General features: G+C 38.5%; 2 protein-coding genes across 34 annotated transcripts in view; one reads left to right on the forward strand and one right to left on the reverse strand.

The window, feature by feature from the left end:
• LRRFIP2 (LRR binding FLII interacting protein 2) overlaps window positions 1–1,191 on the reverse strand; it is a 101,767-nt gene extending 100,576 nt beyond the window's left edge. For all 29 annotated transcript variants that reach the window (XM_082348526.1, XM_082348523.1, XM_082348521.1 and 26 more), the window contains exon 1: window positions 1,053–1,191. In XM_082348526.1, the coding sequence (XP_082204652.1) occupies window positions 1,053–1,142 (90 nt within the window). In that variant the 5' untranslated portion in view covers window positions 1,143–1,191. The remainder of the gene's footprint in view (window positions 1–1,052) is intronic.
• LOC309608509 (uncharacterized protein) lies at window positions 1,056–27,676 on the forward strand (the record flags this gene model as incomplete). Of its 5 annotated transcripts, none has more annotated exons than XR_014232925.1 (3): window positions 1,056–1,186; window positions 21,866–22,453; window positions 26,178–27,676. XR_014232925.1 is itself a non-coding variant. In XM_082348788.1 (2 exons), the coding sequence occupies 2 exons, from the start codon at window positions 21,895–21,897 to the stop codon at window positions 26,298–26,300; spliced, it is 513 nt and encodes a 170-aa protein (XP_082204914.1). In that variant the 3' UTR covers window positions 26,301–27,676. The 5 variants fall into 5 exon arrangements, 2 of the variants coding, with proteins under 2 accessions (XP_082204914.1, XP_082204915.1); XR_014232926.1 differs by having other exon boundaries at window positions 27,194–27,676; XR_014232927.1 differs by lacking the exon at window positions 1,056–1,186 and having other exon boundaries at window positions 21,895–22,284; window positions 26,178–27,098; window positions 27,194–27,676.
• Between the last annotated feature and the right edge of the window lie 232 nt (window positions 27,677–27,908).

Here is a 27,908-nt window from a genome sequence, read left to right on the forward strand (position 1 = left end):
CATTTTAAAATATCTTTTACCTTTTTATCTAAAAATATCTCACTGATTTTTTAAAAGTAATTTTGTTAAAGTATTATCACAGTTTTGTCATCAGTTTTTAGATAACTTTCCTCTGCTTCAAATATCCTCCTACAAAATTTGACTTCTAATTCAAAAGCTGAGTAGCTTATAAAAGGAAAAACGTAACAGTGAGCTGGATCCAAAAAAAGACTGTGTAATATGTCAAAAGGAAACAGCACTAGTCCTAAATGAGTTATTTACTAAGAATAACAAAGAGGAAGTGATGAGGGAATAATTCTCACCCAAAGAATACAATTTTAAAATGCTCTAAGCAATTCTTGTACCAGGTTATTATATGGTCAGGTCTGCAGCTGCAGATAAGAGTCTGAAACAAAGTTGGCTCCTCACTAAGAAATCACAGCTGGGAGTTATCTTAAATTTTCAATATGCAACAGGAAATGCTGCCAGAGATTCGATAGGTGACACCCCTTTCCTTTTTTCTGAGTTGTCAACAAACCAAAACAAAAAATGCTCCAGAAGCTCTATTACTAGCTAAAAGTTAGACATAAAAATTCCACTGCAATTATTCAAAAAACAGCTAAGACACTGAATCTGAGCAGACACCAAATAAGGATTATTTCTGTTAACATTTATACAGTGCTTCCTGGAATATATTAACTGTAGAGCCCAATGAGCATTTTTGTAATATAGTTATCATATCTTCAACATTCTAATTACCTTAAGTTTCAATAATGAAGATTAATTATAAATTTCAAAACATCAGGACAAATACCTGGAAGTCAACTAATCCACAAAAATAAAATGAAAAATTAATTTTAAATGAGTTGAATAAATATCCAAGAAAAGAGACAGTAACTGTATTTTACTCTAATACAGTATTTTAGAGGGCATATTTAACATCTTATTTATAGTAAACATTCTGAAACTAGCTCAATGAATGAATGTCTGTATATATCTCCAACCCCCACCTGGAATTTTTGTAACATTCTCATCTGTACAACTCAGTGTTGAGAGGGGTCTTCCAGACATACCTCTCTGGCAATGCTACTCAAAGCTTCATCTTCTGCAGAAAATCGGTCTTTCACAGGTGTTCTTTTCCTTCCAGAACCAGGAGTCCCCATCTTGTCTTCTTAATAGTCTTTTAACTGTGGAAAGTGACTTCACTGTTTTCAGCCTTGAAATAAAAAGAAACAATAATTTAGGATGCTTCTCTTTATGCACTTTTAATGCTCATTTATACTTTCAACAAAGAGAAATAATATTTATATATTTATGTATAAATTAAAGAAATTAGTCACCACTTTGTCCTCCACTATCAATTTATTTCAATAAATTTTAGAATATTTAAATTTATACTAACTACTAAACCTCCTAACTCTTTTTACCATGCTAAACACAGAATGCATTATCATATTAGCCTCAGAAAACTGCAAAGAGCAGTAATTCTACTTAACAGGTTAAAGTTACTACAGCTATTTCTAAAATCTATTTCCATTCCAAAGTCAAAAACATTTCAGAAAAGTCATTCAGCCTAAAACTTTGAGAGCACATATTCAAGAAATTTTAATATAGAGCCTTAAAGCTACAAGGGTGAGTTGGCTTTTAGTGTAATTCAAGAAACAATTCCACTTAAACCATTACCACATCAAAAAAACACACAAAAAACAAATGAAGATTTATTATTCTGCAATTAGCAATAACCAACACCCTCTAGGCAACAAATTCTGAGTGCCTGCTATTGCCAGGTAGGTACTATGGGAGGTGCCAAAGATACTTTGATGAACAAAACAGCGATGACACAGGCCAACAACTCAGAATATATATCTATGGGTCTATTTTTATTGTTATTATTATAAGATAGATGTATTTTTACAAAAGAGAGAAGAAAAATTCATCTGCCAGGATTAAATAACAAGGATGATAAAGACCATCTAAGCTTTCTAACACATGGTATACGAAATTAAAAATACTCCTGAGAATGCATCCCAATTTATATGACCTCCTTCTCTCCTATACACATTCCTGAGAAGTACTGCTCATTTAGTGAAATATCCATTAACTTAATCTTTTTCCCTAGCTTTATCAAAATAGACTGGCGAAATTTCATTACACAGTGAGTCACAAAGAAAATCTCAAGTAAGTTTATCCTAATAGTATGAACTATATGAAAAGTACAAGTGACTTTAATGTATTGGAATTGACTTGATTCAAGCAAAATAAAACAGAACCACTTCATCAATCCATTCTTCCAAAAAAGTTCTCTCCAATGAAAATTCAGGCCATTCCCATCTTAGCTGACACCATTTTTATTCCCACATAGCTGACTGTATATTTGTCAATCAGAATGAAGACTGAAGACAGTTTATTATTCTGCCATAGAAAATATATCTGATACAAGAAAAGGATTCATTTAAATGGAAATGGAAGAAAAAAAAGAATGTATATGTGAAAGCAGCAGCGGATAACTTCTAGCCACCAATCAAGACAATTTCTGGAAAGCACAGAGGAGTTTTTTCAGAAGTCTCCCATCATCCTCATCTTCAGCATCATTTTAAAAATCATTCACTTATTTAATAGTAATGCTCTACAAATATTAGTCACCCACTGAGAAAAAAGCAGCATGCAACACAAAGTTCCTTTTCAGACTGGAGTGACAATTTAGCTGATGCACTGTGGTATCATCTAATATTTGTCCTTCAGCCAACTTTCCAAGGACTCACTAAAAGACATTTCACAGAAGCAGGCATTTCACAAAAACAGGCATTTTCTAATTCCAGACACACAAAAATAATTACAGAAGAAAGATTTGGCTGGAAGTGTAGCAAAAGCTTAACAGTAGTTTTGTTACGAGGACGAGATTATGGACGCATTTTTTTCTTCTTGATTCTTTAAAATTTCAATAGCATTTTAAAGAAAAAGGGATGCATTTAAAAATAAAAACATTCATATCAAAGAATAAACTGGCCCCAAAGTGGATCACACCCAAATTAGGCTCAATATACTGCACAGCTGAGACACACAATCTGAAGCCACTGCTGGTGGTGCTCTTTTGAATGTAGGATTTCTTTCTCCTCTTTCCCTGTAATCCAATTTCCATCTTTCTCAACTAACACTGTCTTAGACCTTAGAGCTGCCAGGATATTCCTAGCACGCAGATTTACATAAAGAATTATCTTTTCTTAAAAACGCCTAAAAAACAAAACTGTTTCAACAAGCTCCAGGCTAACCCACCCTGAGAGAAAGATGACAGTGAAAGGGCCGGAGGCACAGGCTAATGAGCAGGAAATGGGAACTTCCCATCTGTCTTCCTTATCCTCCGTGTGCTATCTACAAGGGTACCCAGGTGTTTACATGCATGACTGGCCAGGTCCTGTCACCTTTTTCATTTGCACATGAGGCAGATCGACCATTACCTATTTCAAAAAACAATCTAGTGCTTTTAAAAAAAATTATATTATTTGTATTCTGTAAGCAGACACACTTACTAATATCAGAAAAATCTAGTTTTCAGCTCCTATGCAACTATCTTCTAACAACTCCAGAACATTCTACACCAGTGATAGGGGGAAACCTTAAACAAAATAAGATTTCTGGCACAGTTGATAGAAAACTACTTTTCAACAAAATGACAAAATTAAAGGTACAGACTCAAAGGTGACCTCGAATAAATTAGTTCCGGTTTCTGATTCTAAAGGACTTTCAGTAAGTTTCTATTCCAAGGAGGTTTTCTCAAGAACACTTTTCATCTGGAGCCATGTTAATTCCTTCCAGCTTTTCCTTAGTGCTATCAACTAAACCAAGAGCTAAACCTTTACATCCACTGACAAGAACAAAACTGACTGCTTTTTGTTAAGTTCCTTACCCAATGTCAAGCTGATTTTCTCCAGATGGTTTTGTCATTAAGTATTTGTCTACCTAAAGGAAAGAAAGGATGTTGTGGAATATAAACCTTCCAAAACAGGTATATCAATTATGCTTTCTCTCTCCAATAAGCTTCTCATGTAATACATTTCTGAAAAATAGGCATTTTGCCACATTAAGTGGCATTTCAATCATGATATTGTTCACTCTTGTGAGAACAGAATATCAGTGTGCCATACTCTAAATATAGCACACTTAGATAGTTCTGTCTAGATCCTGATGGTTGCGGTTGCCTTATATCTAAATATTTCATCATAGAGAATTCAAAATATTGGCATAAGTCTTCGCGTCAGCCCTGTCATTACAGTTGACCCTAGTCTGCACAATAAGACATTTGTTAGTTATTCATAAGCAAATCCAAGGATCCAGAATAGCACCTGAACTAAAGAATTAGTGTGATTGTAGTTGTTGCCGTTGGACAAGATTTAAAGTGAGAGGATCTGAGTTCAACTGGTTGTATGACCAACTGCTGCTTTGTTCTTCCCACTGCCTATGCCTTGCTTTCTTCATCCAGAGAGCAGAAATAACAACTGTCCCAACTACCTAACACGGCTAATGTGAGGCTCAAATGAGTTAAGATAAATGCAAGCACTTAAAAGACCACAAAGCACTCCAGAAATGTTCAGTGTCTTGAATTAACTAGCTCTTTTACATATTTAGCTTATGAAGCTGGAAAAAGAGCCATTGTAGCCTTTCTTTAAAATTTCATATTTTTAACTAAATAAAAGTATCCTCAAGTTAGTTATTCCAGCATGCATCATATGATATCATTGGCCATACTAAGAATTTTTGGTGAAGTGTGGAACAATATGGAAAAAATAAAAACACTTTTAACTATAATCATTATACTGTAGCACATTTACGTAATAAAAACAAAAATAAGAAGAAAGTTTTAAGGTACTCTGTGGTATTCAAAGTCTTTTTTGGAAAATCCAAATGAATACACAAGTTTTGGTAGTATGGCCTTATAATGCTCTTAGTTAGTGCTAGTCCTCTTATTAGAACTTATTAGAACACAATTGACTTAGAAGGAAAGATAGAGGTCATTAAATGGTACACTTAAGATCTGTGCATATCTTTCTATATAAATTCCACCTCAAAAGAAAAAGTCCTCTAAACAAATACTGAACTCTAGTCAACGATGCACATGTGGAAATATTTAGGGTTGAAGTGTACTTATAACTGCTACTTATTTTGAAATGCATCCAAAAACAAAAACAAAAAAGACAGAATAATGGATAGATAGAAGAATGGATAAAGGAATATATAGGTGACAAAGTATAATAAAATATTAATAGTAGAATCTAGGTGGTAGGTACATGAGCGTTCACAGACCTCTGTCAACCTTTTTTTTTTTTGGCCGTGCTGTGAGGCTTGCAAGATCTCAGTTCCCAGACCAGGATCGAACCTGGGCCCCTGCAGTAAAAGTGCAGATTCCTAACCCACTGGACGGCCAGGGAGTCCCCTTAACTTCTTTGTATGTTTGAATTTTTTTATAATAAAGTATTAGGAAAAAAGTAACCGGTGAGAGCTTCCCTGGTGGTGCAGTGGTTATGAATCTGCCTGCCAATGCAGGGGACACAGAATCAAGCCTGGGTCCGGGAAGATCCCACATGCCACAGAGCAACTAAGCCCGTGTGCCACAACTACTGAGCCTGTACTCTAGAGAGCCCGCGAGCCACAACAACTGAGCCTGCATGCCGCAACTACTGAAGCCCGTGCACCTGGAGCCTGTGCTCTACAACAAGAGAAGCCACTGCAATGAGAAGCCCGCGCACCGCAACGAAGAGTAGCCCCTGCTCGCCGCAACTGGAGAAAGCCCGCGCACAGCAACGAAGACCCAACACAGCCAAATAAAAAAACAAATAAATAAATAAATTTATAAAAAAAAAAGTAACCGGTGAGAAAGGTAGATGACTAAATGAACAATAGGCCTGGGAACTGGGAATTGCAATTAAAAACTCTTGATTTGAAACAAAAATGGAAGGCAGAGGTAACCACAGGATAGAAGAATACGAATAGTTATGTATACCTTATAAAGATTAGGAAAAGGAGAGAACAGGAATTCCTGGACTGAAAGAAAAAAATGGAGGAGGGGGAAGGGCAAAGGGTTGGGTGGGGAGAAAGGAAAAAAGGAAAAAAGGAAAAAGGAAGGAAGGGAGGGAGGAAAAGGGAGGTAGGGATTATAGTTAAAAACATCAATTCTGCAAATATCTAGATGAGACCATTATACAAAATGAATAAATCATTACCAGAACCTACAAAACCGACCAAAAAAAAATGTCTAGAACTTGAGGCAAAGTAAAAAATAAAAAATATATATATGAGGCAAAAAATACATAAGTCAACACTGGACGGCCTGGCAGAACAAGGAAAGGTAGATGCTAAGCACAAACTAAATCTCAGGAAAGTATCAGAACCTATAACGGTTAATTTAAACTCATCTTTTATAAAATATAATGCCTGTAAAGGGTCGAAGCGAACTTGTATAATCACATCTCCTACTTCCACATTCAGAAGTCCTAAGAATTACCAAAAATGTTTTTTAAAGTTTTATATTTTGAATACATAGTATTCGCATATACACAACACAACTGATAATCTTTCCATTTCTTCTTTTCATAAGATGACATGCCAGTGGTGCACTTCCTTCCTTGCCAACAATGTTATTCAATAAATGAACTCTAATGGGCTGTATGTTCAACATGATTTATAATACTACTTCATCAACTGTGCAGAACCTAAATTAGGAAGATGTACTCTTACCAACAATTGCATTCTCAGTTTGCCCTATGAAGTAAATCATGTTCTAGTACCACTCAAATGGCCTCCTTTCCCTACGCCTTTTAAAGTATCTCAGAAATACACGGTCGTATGTTCAGAGAATGAAAGGAAGGGAAAGAGAAAATTATATATTGTTGAAGATAGGTCACACTTAAAAGTGTGAAATAAAGCAGAAAACAAGAAAACAGCAGAAGTACTAGGGTTAATAGAAGCTCAGGTGACAAAAACAAAGATAAAACCAAAAACGAGGGAGAAATATGAAAGCATGCAATAAGGATATGATTTTTTTAATGTAATTAATATGGAGATTGTAAAATTAGGAAATTTTAATAAAATAAATCATATACTTTAAATTTTTCCCTTTTCAACAAATATCTCTTGAGAATTTGCAAGGTACTATGTACATACTAATCACTGCCTTATAAGTAGGCAAAAGACTACAATGGGAAAATTAAAATGGTAAAGAGGTCAGAGAGAATGTACTTATACTATTTCTGCATATCCTTTCTTAATCGTGTTCTCTGAAGCACAAAAGTTTTTCCTTTGAGGAAGTCAATTCACCTAATTTTTTTTCCTTTTGTTGTAAGGCCTTGGTGGTGCATAGCTAAGAAAGCACTGCCTACCCCAAGGTGACAAAGATTTACTCCTATGTTTTCTTCTAAGAGTTTTACAGTTTTAGGTTTTATATGATCCATTCTGAGTTAGCTTTTTATATGGTGTGATGCAGGGATCCAACTTCATTCTTTTGCATGTGGATATCTACTTTTCCAAGTACCATTTGTTAAAAAGACAATTTTTTCTCTCATTGAATTGTCTTGGCACCCTTGTTAAAAAATCAACTGACCATAAAAGTAAGGGTTTATTTCTAGACCCTCAATTCCATTCCATTGATTGATATGTATATCTTTATGCCAGCATTACACTGTCTGGATTACTGTAGCTATACAGTAAGTTTTAAAATTAGGAAGAATGAGCGCTCCAACTTTGTTCTTCTTCTTTAAGATTGTATTGCCTATTCTGGGTCCCTTATCTTTCCATACAAATTTTAAGATGGGCATGACTATTTCTGCACCAAAACCTGGTGCACGGGAAAAAAAAGGGGGTGGGGCAGCAGGGATTTTGATAGGGATTATATTGAATCATAGATCAACTTGGGGAGTACTGCCATCTTAACAACATTAAGATTCCAAACCATGAACATGGGGTGTCTTGCCATTCATTTAGATCTTCTTTAATTTCTTTCTACAATGTTTTGTGATTTTCAATGAACAAGTCTTGAACTTCTCTTATTAAATTTCTTCTCACATCACAAGGGTCGTTTTAAAGATCAAATGGATATAAACGTTTCTATAAACTGTAAAATGCTTCAGAAATATAAGGTATAACTGACACCAAAAAAAAAAAAACAAACCCACAAAAGATATGAAATCAAAATAGCAAAAGAGGTGGCAAAGCAAAACTCAGAAGTAAATCCCCTGGCTAAAGTTAATTTTAGTTGAGCCACAGGTGGGTGGGTAGGTGGGTGGGAAACTGTACATTTTCAAACACAAATCTAATCCAACACCAGACCTACATACTTTGTGGGAAGGCACTTTTCGCTATTTCCAATTAACTAGATATGTAGCAACATCTCTTACTGAACTGTACAAGGGTGTGTTTTCTTTCTGAGGTATGTGGAATTATTACTGAAATACTTCTTCCATGAAAAGAAATGAAAATCAAAATATGATAGAAGCATGTAACTAACCTCTGCCACTAATAATAAAATAGAAGGGACCAGAATTAAATCCCAAAGGGGGAAAAAGAATTAGTCTTAGAACTTAGGTTCTTCTTCTGATTGGGAATGAATTCTACTGACGATACTCATAATAACTCTATTCTAATAGTAACAAAAATAAAACTTAGAACATAATACAACAAAAGAAAAAAATTACATGAATAAAGACAATCATTTTAATTTCTTTTTAATCTACGGTAAAACAAAACACTAAGCTGAAAATGACCCAAACTGACAACAGCTTTAAGTCAAGGCCAGTCAACATGATGCAATAAACTGTGGCATTGGAAAACTCATGGGAAGCAAGCAAAGACAGGGACAAGTTTGATATCATGCCTATAAGGTATAAAAAGATGACAAAATGGCATGCAAAGTATGACTGAAAATATGTAAAATTTTGTACATATGAATAATAAATGGCAAAGGCAATAATGTAAAAAAAATTTTTTTTTCTTTTTTCTTAAGCTTTATATACTGTTGATAATCACCTTACCAAAAACTGATTTAAGCTAAAATCTACAATTCTGTGGCTATTTCATAGTATGAAAACTTGTAAGAATAACCAACTTTCACACTATATTAATAAGCTGATAAGGGGGAAAGATTCATTTAGCCTGTCAGACCAACTGCAAAGTACGACTATAAAAATTTATGTTGGTCATCTCTGGTAAAACCATAATTTTCTAACAGATTTCACATCAACCAATACACTTATGGACATAATCAAATTCTAAGTAAATGAGAAACACATTGCTAATTTTAAAAAGAATGAACACCATTATATTAACCTTAAAAATGTAATAAAATTAAAACTCTGACTCAAATCAACAGGTCAAAGTTAGAACAAAGAAGCAACCATTAATGTCCTCTAAAGTCTTGGGGAAAACATCAATGTTCAAGTCTACAAGTTTTTATTATCACAGCAAAATTCTTGAAAATTTTTGGGTTTCCCTGAAGATCTGTATGATTCCTTCCACCATGTAGCTCACCCACTAGGGAAAAAAAATAGTGGTGACATGAGGTACTTTTATAGCAGAAAGGAAGATGACAGTATTTTCCCTCTCTTGAGCTGCATTGGTCAGGTTTGTGTAGCTTAAACCTGTCTTACTTAGAAAGACAAAATAATGCCCTGAAATGGTAGGCAAGATACCGATTAGGCTCATAAAAGGAAGAAGTCAACAAGATACAATGCGATATAAGTACAATGTTCATGATGGAATGATTAGAGAGCAGAGCTGACAGCACAGCTGTGACAGTAGCTAATCCAAGTGCTACTCCAACCTAAAGACACAGGCAATGAGGTCCACTCTAGACACATCACTTCTGCTCAGAAAAGACTCAATACCAACAGTTGGTGGCCCCTTTTTATAAAAATAAAGAGAAACTGACCCTCCCATACCTGTTCATCCACTACCCCCATCCCCCCAACACACACACACACACTCTCTCTCTCTCTCTCTCTCTCACACACACACACACAGAAACACACACACAGAGAAACAAAGAGAAAGAAATCATTAATAAAATAACTTGCCAGAAGTTCAGGACATGAGTCACCAGATTCAAAGGGCCTACAGAATATGTAACACAAGTCCTGAGTCCACAGGTATTTCATAGTGAATTATTATAGTTAATTTCAAACATGGGGACAAGGATGATTTTATAAGCTTCCAGGGGTGGAAAAACCAGGTCACATATAAAGGATTAACAATTAGAATTGTTTCAGTCTTCTGGAAACAAAAGTAATTCTGGCAACAAGAAGACAATAGAGTGATGCCTTCAAATTCCTGAAAGAAAATTACAGACAACCTATGCCCAGCCACACTGTTATATTCTCATACTTGATTATTAAAAACACTTCAGACACGCAAGTTCTCAAAAATTTACCTCTTTTACACCCTTTGTTAATAAGTTACTAGAAGATACATCTCTAATAAAAGAGAAAAAAATCAAAAGGGAGGAAATTTAGCATATAGGAAATAAATCCAACACAGAACAGGCAAAGGGGATTGATCCCCAGAGAGGGTGAGACATCCCAGGAAGAAAGCTACAGATTGAAGCAATGAGATTCAAGAGACATAGTAGAGGGCTGTCACCACCCAAATCCCCACAGCCTTTAAGACTTCTTTTTAATATGAGCTGATCTGGCCCAGGTTTTTATCTGAATTTACTTTGTCTTCACCCCATGTTGATGAAGTTCCCGCTGTCCTACCCCCAGGTGCCTAGATTGGCTGAGGCCTTATTTCACACCATGGACACATTTTGCTTTTACCTATTCCTAACGGCTAGAGCAGGAACTGCTTAGAAAGAGCAGTGTACTTCCCCAACCATATTTCTTCTAGATATTTAGTACCTTGTAAAAACTTCAGCTCTGCCAGGTGCCCTGATTGTGATGAGTCTTATGGTTTCCCAGGACTCATAAGCAAACTTTCCCAAGGACTTAACAGAAAGGACTCAAGGAAGACTCTGTTCAGCTTATCTTCTCCTGTGAGCCTTCATTTAATAGTGGCAATATGGACCTTTCTGTTCATAGCTAGGTTTATATTTGCCATTCAGGTTTTCAAAACTGTCCAAAAAAAGACACTGCTTAGGGATACATACTATGGTAGAAACTGGCCTATTGTTCACCAAGGTCATTTCCCTTTTCTGCCCACAGCTATGCTACATTTCACAACCTTCCTTGCATTAAGTACAGCCATTTGACTGAATTCGGGCCAATGGAATGTGGACAAAAGTGACATATGTATTAGTCCAGGCCCATCAAACTTCCCATGGAATCTACCACACTCCCTCTCTGTCCTCAAATCTGCCAGCCAGATGCAGAAGCTCAGTGAAACTGAAAGTCTTTGAGCCCCAGGGAATGGCAGAGTCACTAGATGAAAGGGGCCTGAGTCCCTGGGTGACTCTGTGGAACCAACTACTCCTTTGCCAGTGCTTCCCAACTCACAGCAGAGATGTGAGTGAGAAATAAGCTTTAACGTGTTAAACCACTGAAACCTGGGGGTTTGTTTGTTACAGTAGGTTAGCCTAACTTGACTAACAGACACAAAAAGGTGGTCAAACTATTCAGTTTCTCAAAATTAAACCATGTATTGATTAGGAATACATATTTGGAGGGAGGGATGGGACTGCAGGGCTAGGCAGGGAATGGTCCCAAAAGAGTGATTAACGTGTAAAATGGGATTATGATTACCTGGAGGGGGAAAAGGTGCCATTTAAAGATATTTACAGGAAACTTCTAGGATACTGTAATGTTCAATTTCTTGGCCTATGTAGTAAGACTGCAGCTGCTCATTTTATTATTCTTCCTGAAGCTGTGTTTTTGTTTTCTATTTCTCTACAGGTATTTCACAAATAAACCACTAATTATTTTGCTCAAAATAAATTAGAAAGAGTAGACACTTGAAAAATCTGTTGGAGCATTTGGGAAAAATAAGATGAATAGAAAACTAAGCTAAAAAAAAAAAAAAAAAAAAAAGGCCTTAACCCCCAGGGAAAAAAAGAAAGTTAAACAAGAAAGGAAACAATCACGATATAATTCTTGGCTTAAGTAGTAAATAATACATATTTAGTTATAATGAAAACACAGATTTAAAATTGCAAAACTGGAATGTTGCAGGGAGAGGAAGTAGGAGGAAACAATGAAGAAATACCACAAAATAACGATAAAAAACAAGTTTCCCACAATTTGAAGATACTTTAAGTGCACATATATGTTTTTTACACAAAATGGGTTTATAAAATATGTGCTATTTTGTAACCAGCTATGGCAGACAGACACTAAGGTGGTCACCCCACCATGACCCCCAACTCTTGCTGTTCACATCTTTGTGTAAACATCTCTCCAAGAATGTGGGCAGAACTAATGACTTGCTTCTACCAACAGAATATGACAAAGGTTATGAGATGTCATTCCCATGATTATGTCATATTACATAAGGCTGTCTAGCCTGCAGACTTGCTCTGGGCTCTCCTTGATGGTCTGATGAAGTAGTGAGACTGGGAAACACCAGAGGGTCAAGAACTTCAGGTTGCCCCTATAAGCTGAGAGCAGCTGGGACTTCCCTGGTGGCACAGTGGTTAAGAATCCGCCTGCCAATGCAGGGGACACGGGTTCGATCCCTGGTCTGGGAAGATCCCACATGCCATGGAGCAACTAAGCCTGTGTGCCACAACTACTGAGCCTGCACACCACAACTACTGAAGCCCGTGTGCTCTAGGGCCTGCATGCCGCAACTACTGAGCCCATGTGCTGCAACTACTGAAGCCTGTGTGCCTAGAGCCTGTGCTTCGCAACAAGAGAAGCCACCACAATGAGAAGCCCGCGCACCACAACAAAGAGTAGCCCCCACTCGCCGCAACTAGAGAAAGCCCATGTGCAGCAATGAAGACGCAACACAGTCCCCTCCCCAGAAAAAAAAAAAGATTTAAAAAGCTGAGAGAAGCCTTTAGGAGCTTGAATATAGCCTCTATATGATGAAGTAACTTCTAGTAAGCAAGAAGCCTCGGTCATAAAACCACAAGAAAATTAATTCTGCCAAAAATCTAAGTGAGCTTAGAAGCAAATTTTCCCCCAGTTGAGTCTTCAGGTGAGAATTCAGCCCAGCCAACATCTGATTGCAGCCTCATGAGACCCTAAGCAGAGGACCCAGTTCAACCTCGCTCAGGCTCCTGCCCCAGAGAAACTGTAGGATAATAAATGTGTGTTTTTTTAAGTTGCTAAATTTGTGTACTTCGTTATACAACATAGAAAACAAATACAACTGCTTTTAAAACTGTGGATGAATGAATTCAGCAAAGTTGTAGGGATACAAAATCAACACAAAAAAATCAGTTGCATTTCTATACACTAACAATGAACAAACCAAAAAAGAAATTAAGAAAACAATACCATTTACAATAGGAAAAAAGAACAAAATACTAGGAATAAACCTAACCAAGAAGGCAAAAGATCTGTTCACTGAAAACTACAAAACATTGCTGAAAGAAATTAAAGGACACATAAATAAATGGAAAGCCACCTCAGGTTCATGGATTGGAAAACTTAATATTGTTAAAAAGTCAAATACCCAAAGAAATCTACAGATTCAATGCAATCTCTATCAAATCCCAATGACAGTTTTCGCAAAAATAGAAAAACCCATCCCAACATTAAAACTCCTATGGAATCTAAAGGGACCCCGAATAGCCAAAACAATCTTGAAAAAGAAGAACAAAGTTGGAGGTATCACACTTCCTGATTTCAAAATTTACTAGGAAGCTACAGTAACCAAAACAGTGTGGTATTGGCATAAAGAGAGACATATAGACCACAGAATATAATAGATAGCACTAAAATAAACCCGGCACATGTTGTCAAATGATTTTCAACAAGGGTGTCAAGATCAGTTAATGGGGAATGGACAGTCTTTTCAACAAATGGTGCTGGTAAAACTGGATATCCATATTCAGAAGAATAAAGTTAGACCCTTAGTGTATGCCATATACAAAAATTAACCCTTAGTAGGTCAAAGAAATAAATGTAAGAGCTTAAACTGTCCATACACAAAAAGCTTCCTGACATCGGATATAGCAATAATTTCTTAGATAGGACACCAAAAGCACAGTCAACAAAAGGAAAGTTAGATGAAGTGGATTTCAAAATTAAAACTTTTGTGGGGCTTCCCTGGTGGCGCAGTGGTTGAGAATCTGCCTGCTAATGCAGGGGACACGGGTTCGAGCCCTGGTCTGGGACGATCCCACATGCCGCGGAGCAACTGGGCCTGTGAGCCACAACTGCTGAGCCTGCGCGTCTGGAGCCTGTGCCCCGCAACGGGAGGGGCCGCGATAGTGAGAGGCCCGCGCACCGCGATGAAGAGTGGCCCCCGCTTGCCGCAACTAGAGAAAGCCCTCGCACGAAATGAAGACCCAACACAGCTAAAAATAAATAAATAAATAAATAAAGTAGCTATTAATTAAAAAAAAAAAACTTTTCTGCATCAAAGTACACTATCAACAGAGTAAAAAAAAATCAACCTATGGAATGGGAGAAAATATTTGCAAATCATATATCTGATAAGGGATTAATAACCAGAATATATAAAGAACCCCTAAAACTCAACAACAACAACAACAAAAGCAACCCATTCAAAGATGGGCAAAGGACTTGAATAGATATTTCTCCAAAGAAGATATACAAATGGCCAAAAAGCATGTGAAAAGATGCTCAACATCACTAATCATTAGGGAAATGCAAGTCAAAATGCAATGAGATAGCACCCCACACCCATTAGGATGGCTATTATTTTTAAAAAGAAAAAAAGATAGAAAGAAAGAAAGAGAGAGAATAATTAAGTGTGTCAAGGATGCAGAGATATTACAACCCTGTACCACTGTAAAATGGCACAGCTGCTGTGGAAAATGGTATGGCAATTCTTCAAAAAATTAAACATAGAATTACTATATGATCCAGCAATTCCACTTATGGATATATACCCAAAAGAAATGAAAGGAGGGACTCAAACAGATATACACTTGTGTTCGTAGCAGCATTATTCACAAGAGCCAAAAGGTGGAAGCAACCCAAATGTCCATTAACAGGTGAATGGATAAACAAAATATGCTATATATCTATATCTATATGATGAAATATTATTCAGCCTCAAAAATGGGTGAAATTTTCATACATGCTACAACATGGATGAAGCTTGAGGACATTATGCTAAGGGAAATAAACTAGTTTTTAAAAGACAAATACCACATGAGTCCACTTATATGAGGTACCTAGAGTAGTCAGATTCATAGGGACAGAAGGTAGAATAGTGGTTACCAGAGGCTGGGGGGAATGAGGATTATTGTTTAATGGGCACAGAGTTTTCATTTGGGAGGATGAAAAAGTTCTGGGGATGGATGGTGGTGATGGCTGCACAACAATGTGAATGTACTTAATGCCACTGAATTGTATACTTTAAAATGCTGAAAATGGTAAATTTTATGTTATGTGTATTTTACCACAACTAAAAAACCACTTTGGATAGAGAGCAAAAGATGAGTGTAGTAAGACAGGAGGACAGTGACCCTCTCATTTCCTTGACTATCCACTTAGACATAGTGATAACTGTGATAGGGGAAAAACATCTCATCTAAACCTACAATGAATTTTTTTCCCCCTATTTTTAGTCCTATAATCTATGCATCACTTAACTGGAATACTTTTTTTTTTTAATAGAAACAACATGTATGCTTACTAATTATATTTTAATTATACAATAAATATTACAATAAATGCAATAATTATATTGTTTGTTATCATAAATGATTAAACCATTTAACAGAGAAATAAACATTTTAACATCCTAATCCTCTGCACACAGCATACTCTACTTAAGATAGAAATCAGACAGCCAAAAAACTGCTCCTAGCTGTTAAAATGTTTCTATTGAGGAAAGTGGGAGATGTAGAAAGAATAACAATGTGATCAGAACAAGCAACTTAAAAGTTAAATTTGTTTCCTAAAGCAGTAAAGACATTTTGTATCAAAAGTAGTTAAAATTTTGGTGTTCATAATGAAAGAAAACTAAGATATAGAGGGTTCAAATTGAAAGCACTGGAAAAAGATGACTATGATTTTAAAGTAATAATCTACTTCTGAGAAAATAAAAACACCCTGATAAGCCGTTGCACTCCAAGGTTTTCCCAACCTCTTTTCCGCTCTCTCCCCTCTGCGCTGTTCTAATCCCACTCTTTTAGGAGGAGGAGGGGAAGGCCGAAAAAGGGAAGGGATATAATAAGATAATAGGAATAAACCAGATAATAGGAATAGAGAAGAGAGAAAAATATTACGATTATTTTTTCTCCTCACACTAAATACTAAATACATCATCATCATCAAATGCTAACAATCCAAATTTCTGAGGGCAAGAAAAACTCAATTTCCTGGAGTGTCAACCTAACCTAAGGCAAAAGAAAGGAAACTATCTGCAGGCTTTGCATCTATAAATTAAGTCTGTATGCCAAATTCTTCAAACAACCTCCACTCTAATCCAAGGCTGCGGATAAATATGGTGACATGAACCTTGATCAAAAGACTGGCACACTAAGCTCTTCAACAGCTTTCTAGCCTAAGAAGTGAGATCAGTTAAAGAACTTCAAACCCAAGTACTTTATTCACTAAGTACAGAAACACCAAGGTTTTCATGAGAAAGCACCTGGTACAGAAAGGAAGCTATGCTGGGACACAGCATCTGGTAATAAGCAAGAGTTTAAAGAGATAACTTCCTGATATTACACATGCTACTGTACAGTTCTATGGGAAGAAGAGAATGAGAATTTGGGAAGAAGCTGATTTCTCTGTATAAACTCAAAATAATCCTGTAAAACAGCCCATCATTCCCAGTGTCCTTTTGATCCCAGGGACAAGTGTAAAGGTCTCTGAATTGGACTACTATTTCAACTCAGGGCACGGCCTCCCTGTGTGGGTAACAGTAATGTTTTTCCCCTGTTGTAAAACATTTGACTGATCCCCGCCAAACACTCTCAGAATCAGACATGACATCAATACTGGTACAATCCTGTGCTCTTCTTTGTGCACATTTTTCTAAAATGCTGGCCTCGTTAGTTTTCCTTAATCATGCTCATTCCCTAAAAAGGGAAGACCAAAAAAAACTGGATCCTAGGATACGCATGCTAAGCACATTTTCACCCCAAAACTTAGCCTTAATCTTCTGAAGGCAAATGTCCTTTATAAGCTCCCTCTTCTGTTGTTGCCACTTTTCCTAAACCGCAGGCCTTCCTGACTTGCAGTGGGGCCAGGATAGATTGTGGTTATGTGGTGGGTTCTGTCAGATGCGCTTTGACAAGGCCTCAGAATAGACCCTGGGCACCAGCCAGGGAAACTGCCACTCACAAGTTCCAACTTCATCCTCATATGTTAGTCCCTCAGCACTTTTTTTTTTCCACTAGTCTCTCTCATTTTAAAAGGGCAAAGATTCCTGAACCTCCTCCCGGTCATGAGTGAGCTGTGTAACATTGAAATTAAAAATGTAAACCTCCCTTACTCTGCTCACAAACACTTTGAAGAATAAAGATTAAATCTGTACCTACCTTTTGCCTTGAGAAATTAATCCATCAATAGCACTTTGGTTTGCAAAAGGATTTTTGGATCTCAAACCCCACAGAGGTTTATTTTATTACGAATAGACTAAGCTACGGATGATAAAGGAAGAGAGAAGGTAGGCCATTTATTTCCCATGTGACTAGCAATATGGCAGCAGACTTCTGCAGGGCAAGAAGTAAAACTATATACAATGTTTTTAATTGATATTGGTCATCAAATCCTAAAACAATCAAGCTACTACAAAAGGCACTCATTTAACTAGTATTACCAAATATAAATGAAGGAGTTTGTCTGTAATAGCACAGTCTTCAAGGTACAGTACTTTTACCTTTACCGGTACAAATAAAATTACCCAGCTGTCACTCTAAAATGTTTAAAATTACCTTATAAAATACATTTACAGTATATTTTTAAATTGTGAGGATACAGAATACAAAGTAATTAAGCACTCTTTTCTCCTACAAGGTTAAGAAAAAAAGGTAACTTCTATTATAAAATAAATCTCAATATAAGCTTGAAATAAATTTTTAAAATTTCACAATTTAAGTCCGAACCTTACACTCACACTTTCAGAAATAAATTCCATATACACACTTATGCACTAGAGCAAAGACTTACATATGAGTTGTTCCTTACAGCAGTGTTAGTGGAAAGCTAAAAACAACCTAAATGTCTGTTAATAGGGAATGTTAAAATAAATTATGGAAAATGAACAAGCTATGGTTCATCTACACTAGGCAGGACATCCAGTCTTTTTAAAAATTAGCTGGACATATGTGCTAATATACAATGATCTCTAAGACATATCAAGGGTAAGAATAAAAGGTATAGGACATTTCTCCTAAACACAGGTGATTATATATGTAAGAGAAAATTTGGAGAGAGATACACAGGAAACCATTAAGAGTGGTTGCTTGGATTATGTAGTCGGCGTAGGGGGTGGGGGAAGAAGGCTAGAAGTTTATTGTGGAAAGAAAACTTCCTTTTCACCATATAACATTTTCTTTTTAAATGCTTAGCAATTTTTAAAAGTCCCACAAACATCTACTGAATCCATAAGTGAGCACTCCCCTTCTATGGATGCCATTTCTTCCCTCTTCTTTTTTTTAACATTAGTTTATTTATTTATGGCTGCACTGGGTTTGCGCAAGGGCTTAGTTGCTCTGCTGCATGTGGGATCTTCCCGGACCAGGGATCGAACCCATGTCCCCTGCATTGGCAGGCAGATTCTTAAGCACCGCACCACCAAGGAAGTCCCTTCCCTTTTCTTAACCACCCGTACTCTTATCTACTGCTCTCCCCACCACTAGACCAAAACAAAAGCATACATATGGAGCAAATCTCAGAGCTTCTACAAGAAACAGAATTCTCTCTCCATTCCCCAACCAAAATAAAGATATAATAGAATAACTGAAAAAGTATTAGCATACAATAAACCCAGTTTTTAGCCCAGTGTTTGATTCCTTTTAAGTGTGGCTTCATTTATTGTAGGCCAAAAAGTTTTTTAAGGTGAAAGCACAATGTGCAACACAAAAAAAATCATTTCTAATGGTATCCTATCTATTACCTTAAAGGAAAGAATAGAGAAAAAGCCAAAGTTATTTTACTCACAGGGTAAATTTTGCTCAATTCCTTCCTTCTGAAGTTTTAAAAGTTGAGTTTTGAATGATGGTCATAAAGTCTTTATTTGCAAACTGGATAAGGTGGTACATTTTTCCTGTTAAAGGACCATCTCTCTGTTCAGATTCTCCAGAGAGAAAGCAACCACCTAAAAGGAAAAGGCTATGAAATGGTCTCTACTTTGTAGGTGCAATGTAAAGTACTTCTATGGTGAGGACAGAAGAACAGTATTTCCTCTAAAATGATCCTCACAGACATTCCCAACACGCTATAGGGAGTTTTTTTTTTTAATATATTATCATCAATTCTGTTCCTCTTCAAACTAGGAGCAGGGTAAACAATTCACAAACAGCTCTGCAAGAAACTGCTCCCTCTCTCTCATTTCTAGTAAAGATCAGTTTTTGGTTTTGTTTTGAGAGAAGACTCTACTTTGCCAAATATATTCCCCGTATCACTTTATTCCTTCATTGTGGAGATGCTTAAATCCTGACCTAAGAAGGCTTCTCTTGCATATCTACCTATCAGGACTGTCAGTTCAGGCAGTTTCCACAAGGGATTTTCCAAAAGGGAATAGCTGTTCACTGGAAACTGAAACTCTTAAGTCACTATTAGCTGGACACAAATCAAAAGCAACATTAGGGAACGCTCTGAATATAAGAATGGATATCCAAGGAAATAAGACGCGGAAATTTAGTCAAACAATTAAAGGAATTTAGTAAGCAAGACCAACAGGGTAAACTTACCATTACTTTATAACTGATAACTAACTAAAGTTCCTTATAAATCAAAATCAAGGTAAAATAAGCTGACTTCCAAAAAGAAGAAAAAGAAAAGAAGGCTAAGAGTATTAAGAACGCTGTGATTCAAAGTCATTTTGCTTAGCAACACTTTAAAAGCCAAAAATGATCAAATTACATTTCTGCAATAAAAAGTTATTTCTAGTTTAAAACGAATTCATTCCAATAATGAATCACCACTTCAATACACACTTTCTTGTCTATCAGAACTTAAATATGAGCTCAGCATAGTCTCATTGCACATTTTTAAGGGCAGATTCCCCCAAATGGGTAAGGCCTTTCACTCAAGACTCTTCTGTGTACCGCAGATTCTTTCAGTGAAGTTTTTCCTGCCTTAAAGATGGTAGCTCTCCTTTTCACCGACATTTATTTTGTTTCTGGACACTTATCTTCCTTCATTTATCTTCCCACATTTGGAAAAAAAAAAAAGAAGAAAGTGGGTAAAATCACAACAATCCACTTAGGAACTAACAAACTATTCTAAATCCAAAGCTTCTGCAAAAGTTCACTTTTTATTTCCTTACCATACTTCATGACAATAAATATGCAGCAACAAACCTAACAAAGCATCAATACAACACTTTCTATGAGCAAAAGCATCTAATTAAACAGGCAGTAACAAACCTCTAGCTTTCCTCTATTCCAAGTTTAAGATCCATATCAATGATTCACAAAGCGAGTGACCTAACTTCCTAAATGAATCACACTTTCCGAAATTCTTATTCTACATGAGTATAGTACTGGGTCATCATCTCTACATGTGTTAAACAGAGCATGATGTTTGTTAAACAGGGTTAATTCTGCAAGACCTTCAAACCACAGCAAACGTCAAGTCCCTGCCAACTAACCCTTACCTGCAACACTTTGTCTTTTCCAACAATTGCACCTCTTCATACAGAAGCATCCCCCAAATAAACATTTTAACCTTGAAACAATGTTATTTTAAACACTAATTAAGAACTGATCCATCCACACCCCGCTCTCCATCTCTGTGGTTCCATTACTGTATCCACATTCTCTTCCCATTGTGATGCCATACTAAGTAACGGGCACTGTTACCCTTACATACATCTTTTAATCAATGAACCTACGCTGCAGCTTTTCTTTTTAGGACAGAAATGCTGAGTCATTAAATGGAAACTCAAAGAAAATACGCTACAAAGAGTTACAGTTTAGGATGCAATATTTCCCTGGCCAGGTCTCCGCAGCCTGATATTTGTATCTCCCACGGTGGAAAAAGTAGAGCAAACACTTGCACTTTTCCGTCCCCTCGAAGAAAGAAAAAGACACGGGTTTCCTTAGGTCCTCCAGCTTCCTGCGGGATATCCACGGGCACGAGAAGCAGGCCTGGCTGGAGCTATATAGCTTAACAATCTGGGTGTGAATAACACCTCGCATTAGTCAAGCATTAACCCTGACACTCTTAACAAGCGCCTGTTATGCCCGCGCTTCAATTCGGGTCAAGGAAGAAGAAAAAAAAAATCCCACAAAAGCGCTACGCCTTCCACCGGCCTGACACCCTTCCCCGGAGTGGCCGGTCGGGTACAGAAGCGAGGGAGTGCCGCGCCCGGGGAGCAGGAGGAGCCCCGAGCACTCGAAGCGGAGAGACAGCGGCCCGAGTTCATTTCTCCCACAATGGGAGTAACGCCGTCCCCGCTCGCGGACCGAGGCTGCGCGTTCGAGACCCGGCGTGAAGCCCGAGGACGCCGCAGGCAGGGGGCGACCTCGACCCCGGGGCCCGCCTGGGGGCCCGGCCCCCAGCAAGAGTCCGCGGCGGCGCGGACCTCGCCGGGCTGCAGAGGCCGGGAAGGCGGCCCCGCTCCTCACTCCCCTCCTGGCCGGCGGGAGGAGCGGCCCTTACCTGTCTCCGGGCGCGGGCTATGGCTGCGACGCCGCCCGGGAAGGGCCGGAGCGCAGCTCGCCGGCCGGGAGCCCGCCGGGGCGAAAGGCGAGGGGCGCGAGGGGCGGACTCGGTCCTGGGTCCCCGGCCAGGCGGACCGGGCTGGATGCGGCGGCTCCCGGCGCCGGCAGCCGGTCAGTCAGTCACGCCGATGTCCCTCGGCGCCGCGGCTGAGACAGCGGGAACCGGCCCCCAGGAGGAGCCGCAGCCCGAGCGGCGGGCGGCGGAGGAGGAGGAGGGGCGGGGCCACAGTGTCGACGACCCGCTCACCCGGAAGCAGTTGTGGTCGCGGTGGCGCGCGCTGCGGGACGGGCTTGTCCCTCAGCGGCCGGCTGCGCACCGCCTGTGGGAAAGAGGTTTGGGACCGCGGGTAAGGTGGAGGCCCGGGCGGCCTCCCGAGGTGGCTCCTCCGGGCCCGCGGGGCCCACCCAACCCCTCCGCCCCCAGGACCGGGTCCGGGAATGTGAATTGATGCGCGTGCCCGTTCGAGGCAGCCCCTGCCCTGGTCACCTCCAAACTGTCCGGCCTAATGGGCTTGGGTGAGTGGGCCCGGGTGGCAGTTCTAACGGTAGGAACGAAGGTGGGTGGGTGTGGTCGAAATGCTGACAGCCTTATTTCCAAAATGAATGATTTTGAAATGATTTCCGGAGAAGAATGCTGGGGGCGAGGGGGGAAGAATATAGAGTCCGTTAAATATCTGATGGACACGGACCTGTCCTTCATTCCGGAAGTATCTCTCGAGATCCACCAGGTTCAAGGCCCTGGAGAAAGACCAGGGTCCTGCGCTTTGGGAAGCTCATCTTCTAGTAGGGTAGACGGATTTAAGCAAACAAGGCAATGACAGATTGCGGTGCGGCGCCGCAGGAAATACACAAAGGTGATGAGAGATTTTGTGGGCGAGACCTCTGGCAGGTTGAAGACCTCTAGAGGGAAGTGGTAGTTGAGCAGCCTCCTGGGAAGAAGGCACGAAATACACTTCGACACCACTTTACATCCAGGGACTGTAGGTTCCAGAACCCCCTGAATAAGCCCACAATTCCATGTTAAGAACCTGGCTCTAATGCCTTCCAAGGGCTGTTTCTCTGCTGCCCACCCCTGCGATTTCAGAAGGCTTGCTCTCCCTTTAGAGTTCACGAGGGCTGGAGTATAGCACTGCGAGGGAGGCATGAACTAGGGAACTTTGGTCTCTAGGCAGTGAGACATCAACAGGTGGCTTCATCACAGGAGAATTATCATACCATCAGCCTTGAAAGACAAAATCTCTAACCTCGCGCTTTCTCTTTCCATGTCACTATTTTGCTCAGACCTGTGAGCAAATACTGAAACTATGGTTTTCACCTGGGATCAAGAGGGGCTTAATATTCCCGAAAGATCATACTATGTTATGATCTGAATAAAAGGATTAATGACATATTTTTGCTAAATCAGTTAAAGATAAAATAAAAAGCGGACTTTCAAGAGAGAACCTATTCAGGTACCTGAATAATACCAATAAATCCAATAATGTTTATTAAATACTAGTTTAAGTTTATATAACTGCATAATTAATGGAAAGATTGGGTAATATTAGGATTAGATGCTCTTACTTTTTTTTATTTTACTCCTTAGCCACTTGTTTTGGCTTATACCAAACAGAGAAAGAAAGGTTTTGCCATATCTTCTGGGAAAACTGGGAGGAAGCTCACACTTATCGACTACCTACTATTTGCACAGCATTGTACTAAGCTATTAAATATATTATTCCTTTCAGTACTAGGACCAACCTTGAGATATGGGGATTATTATACCCATTTTAGTAACAAAGACATTGAGATTCAGAGCAATTATGACTTGCCTAAGGTAACAAAACTAGTAGCTGAGAGTCAGAATTTGAAACTCTAGTCTTTCTGGCCCTAATTCCCCTTTTACTTTATGCCATATTGCTGTACTTTAATATTTAAAAAGGAAATATAAATGAAGTGTCCGGCCAAGCAAATTTCTATGTTGCTCTTATAATTTTATTATGAGAGTATACTTTAAGGTAGAGTGGTATGAGGCAATTTTGGAACTTCTCTGTATTTTTACTTCTCCCACTATAGGATATTTGCTATCTGTTGCCAAAAAAACCATTCCACTTGTTTTAAAGTTCACAATGGGGACTTCCCTGGTGGTCCAGTGGCTAAGACTCCACACTCCCAATGCAGGAGGCCCGGGTTCAATCCCTGGTCAGGGAACTAGATCCCACATGCAGCAACTAAAGATCCTGTATGCCGCAACTAAGACCTGGCACATCCAAATAAATAAATATTTTTAAAAAGTTCATGATGGCATGTGTCTTTTGAAGGCTCCCAAGAATGTTATAAAGTATGACACTAACGTTTTGTCATTGCAAGGGGATCCTGACTAAATGCATCACTCTGAACTGTTTCACAAGCAGTCTTTCCCTGCACATTCTTTCTGCCAAAAATATGTGTTCCCAAATCTTTATGGAATATTCTGACATGTGAATGCCCCCAGGTCTGTGTGGGCTGTCCGCTCCAGGGACATATTAATAGATGAAGGAAAAATTTGAAAGTATTTATATGGTTTTGAGCAATGAGGTGGTAGGATTTGTACATTTTTGTTCATTTCATATCAGATCCTTCACATTTTTCTTTGATGATGTCAAGAAATACAAATTTTCCTTTCTCAAGAGCAAACACTCATTTTTGTGGCTTTCACAAAATTAACTTTTGCAAACACAATACTATGTTTCACTCTACACACATCTCTGGAAAACATTAGTTCAAACATTAAAAATAGGACGCTACTTTTCAGAGCCCAATATTTTTATTAGTAAAGTGTATTTATGTAGCACACTTTGGAAGAATTTTTAAAATTTTGGTTAACTCCTTACAAACCTATGGAAACCTAGCAAAGCAACAGTCTGTGACTGCTGACTATGTATATTTGCTTTAAGTTGTCTTTCCAAACATTATTTATTATCTAGATTTCCTATTTTTTCTTGCTTTCCTTTTTTTGGGGGTGGAGGAGGGGAATAACTATAGACTCACAAGAAGTTACAAAAATAGTACAGACAAGTCCTGTGTACTCTTTACCCAGTTTCCCCCGTTGGCAGCATCTTACATAACCTATAATACATTATTAAAACTAAGAAATTGACATCTTGCTATCTTTAGATTTTTAGTTTCTTTTTGTGTTTCATCATATCAGAAAATTACCACTTTGCAACAATTCATTTCTGTTATATCTGGCTCTTCTCCCTTTCCTTAATTAGCAGATGACAATATCAATAAGCTTGCCACAGTATTCATCTGGAATTACAAGTTTACTAAAAAATTCTGTGGGTCAACACACTTAAAAGTGATTTATTTGTAAGATTTTTGTTTTTTCTGCTTATATTGTTCCAAGTCTTCCTGCCCTAATAAACCTATAAATTTATACAACCTGCGTGTGTGTTTTAATACATCCTCTGACCACTGAAATGTTTTCAAAGAGATTGCTATTAAAGTAAAAGAATGCAAAGGTCCTCATTTGACTGGGAAAAAAAAAAGTTTGTAAACATCTAACTATCCAAATGAGAATGCTGCGGTCTGTTGGTTCGGAAGCCAGATCTCACTTAGGCTAATTCTAGCTCCATATGGACTCTCCTAGCCAGAGCAGCTCGTCCTTTACTCCACCAGAGAGCAAACGAAGGAAAGAGAAGAAGTGTAAGTTACTTTCTTCAGACTTAGTGATGAGGAAAGTTTGATGAGAAGGGAGAATTTGGAAATTCGTGTAGGTATCAGTTATGTATAAATGCCTAATCACAGATAATCAAATGATGGCTCTTCTGCATCGTATATACATTGTAAATGAGTAATCAAACATTCTTCATATTACAGCTCATTTAGCAAACTTACTCATCTACTGTATACCAGGCCCCCAGTTAGGCACTAGTAACATCGGAACACAACAGGATCTATTTTTTAAGTGAGTATTAAGCTCTTACTATGTGCCAAGATACTTCCTAGATGCTAGGGATTCAAGGAAAAGTTAAAAAGAAAGCTGTGTTTCCTTCTCTCAGGAAACTTACTGTCTGGTAAGGGAGATAAATGATCACACAAAATTAACTTTATAATCCTAATAGGTATTACTAAGGGTAGGTATGTGGTGCATGAGGGTGAGGTAGGAGAGACAGGCCCCAGGCTGAGCAGCTGTAACTGGTCTCCTGATGACGCTTTGAGATGGGAAACCAGCAGCAGCATTGGGCCCTGATTGGGTGCATTCTTGTGGATTTCCCAGCCCAGCACATGTGCAGAGGAGGCCCTCAGGCTAGGGGAAGGACAAAAGGAGGGAGAAGATGCCAGCTGGAGTCCATCTTGGCTGAGAGATGCATGCCCACACCAGGACAAGATATGGAGATGATTGGCCAGAGACAATCTGGAAAACTGCCCCTATATAAGCAATCTAAGCTGCCCCTATTGGGGGCAACTCACTCTGAGCTCACTGTGTGTTCCACACATTTTTTTTTTTTCACACATACTTTGTTCCTTCCACACACACTTTGTTTCTAATAAATGCTTTTGTCTTTTTCACAATCTTGGTCTCTTTGCTGAATTCTTTCTTCAAAGAAAACACAAACAAAGGTCCTTCTTCCAGCTTTTGACCACAGGAATCAAGGGCATCAAAGTGGAACTCAACCTAATCTGAAGTATCAGAAATGACTTCTCCTAGCAAGAGATTCTCTGAGCCAAGATTTAAAACTGCTTCAGAGTGAACTCAGTGCAGAAGTTGGGGAAGAGAAAGGAAGAACATAAAGAGCTCATGATGGCACAAGCAGAGAGTCTCAGGGACTATAAAGAAATGAGGGAGATAATGTGAGATGAGTCTAGAGAACCAAAGGCCCACCATGCAGGGCCTTACAGGCTTCCTAAGGATTCTTATCTTTGTTTTGAAAGCAATGCAAATGAATGGAAGAGTTTTTAGTGGGAATGACATGATCAGACTTTGTGGTTTTAAATGATCTCTCTAGCTTCAGTGTAAATAATTCATTCTTTAAATAAATATGACCTGGGTGTGCACTATAGGCCAAGTACTGGTCTGCACACTGAGTACACAGTGGTGGACAAAACGCACAGACTCCCTGTCTTTGAGGATCTTACAGACAATACATAAACAGTACATAAGATGGTGAGAAGTGCTATCAAGAATATTGGAACCCAGGTAAGAATAAGAGGGTAGGGTGCTGTTGCTATTTTATTAGTTTGAACTATATGAAAGTACTAATCTTTTTACATCTTTTTTCTTTTTAACCTCAGGATGATATTAAGTTTATGTGGTACAGCCTGGTAGGATGACATTAGTGTTATACTGTTCAACCTAATATTTGGAAGAGTCAGAGAAGACCTAATGAGGTGATGCAAAGAAAGAGGCAAGCTGTGCAAATCTGTGATGGGGAGAGCATCCCAAGCTAAGGGAAAGCAAGCACAAAGGCCCTAAAGCAAGAATGTACTTACCGTGTTTGAGGAGCAAAGAGGAGGCCAGTGTGGCTGAAGAGTAATGGACAAGAGGGAGGAATGGTAGCAGGGACCAGAGCGTGCTGGGTCTTGTAGACCATGGTAAGAAATTGGCTTTTCCTCTTTGAATGACATAAGCTGTTGAGGAGTTTTGAGCAGCGGAGCTACACGATCTGTCATCTTGAAAAGGACTGCTCTGTTACTGGTATACAGAGGGATCACTGTAAAATCTTTCAACTTTGCTGTACGTTTTAAATTTTTCCTAATAAAATGAGAAGACTTTCAGCTGCTGGATTGTAAATAGACTTTAGGGGGGGAAGGATGAGATCAGGAAGACCAGTATTACAATAATTCAGATAGTAGTGAAGGTAGTAAGAAGTGGTTAGATTCCAAATATATTTTGAAGATAGAGCCAGTAAGCTTTGCTTATAGAATGGCTTCCAGGTGTGAGAAAAAAGATAACACTTAAGGTTTAGACCTGAGCCACTGGAAGGATGGGGTTGCCATCTACTGAAAT

Source organism: Balaenoptera borealis (assembly GCF_965194805.1).
Source record: "Balaenoptera borealis genome assembly, chromosome: 12".
Lineage (NCBI taxonomy): Eukaryota > Metazoa > Chordata > Mammalia > Artiodactyla > Balaenopteridae > Balaenoptera > Balaenoptera borealis.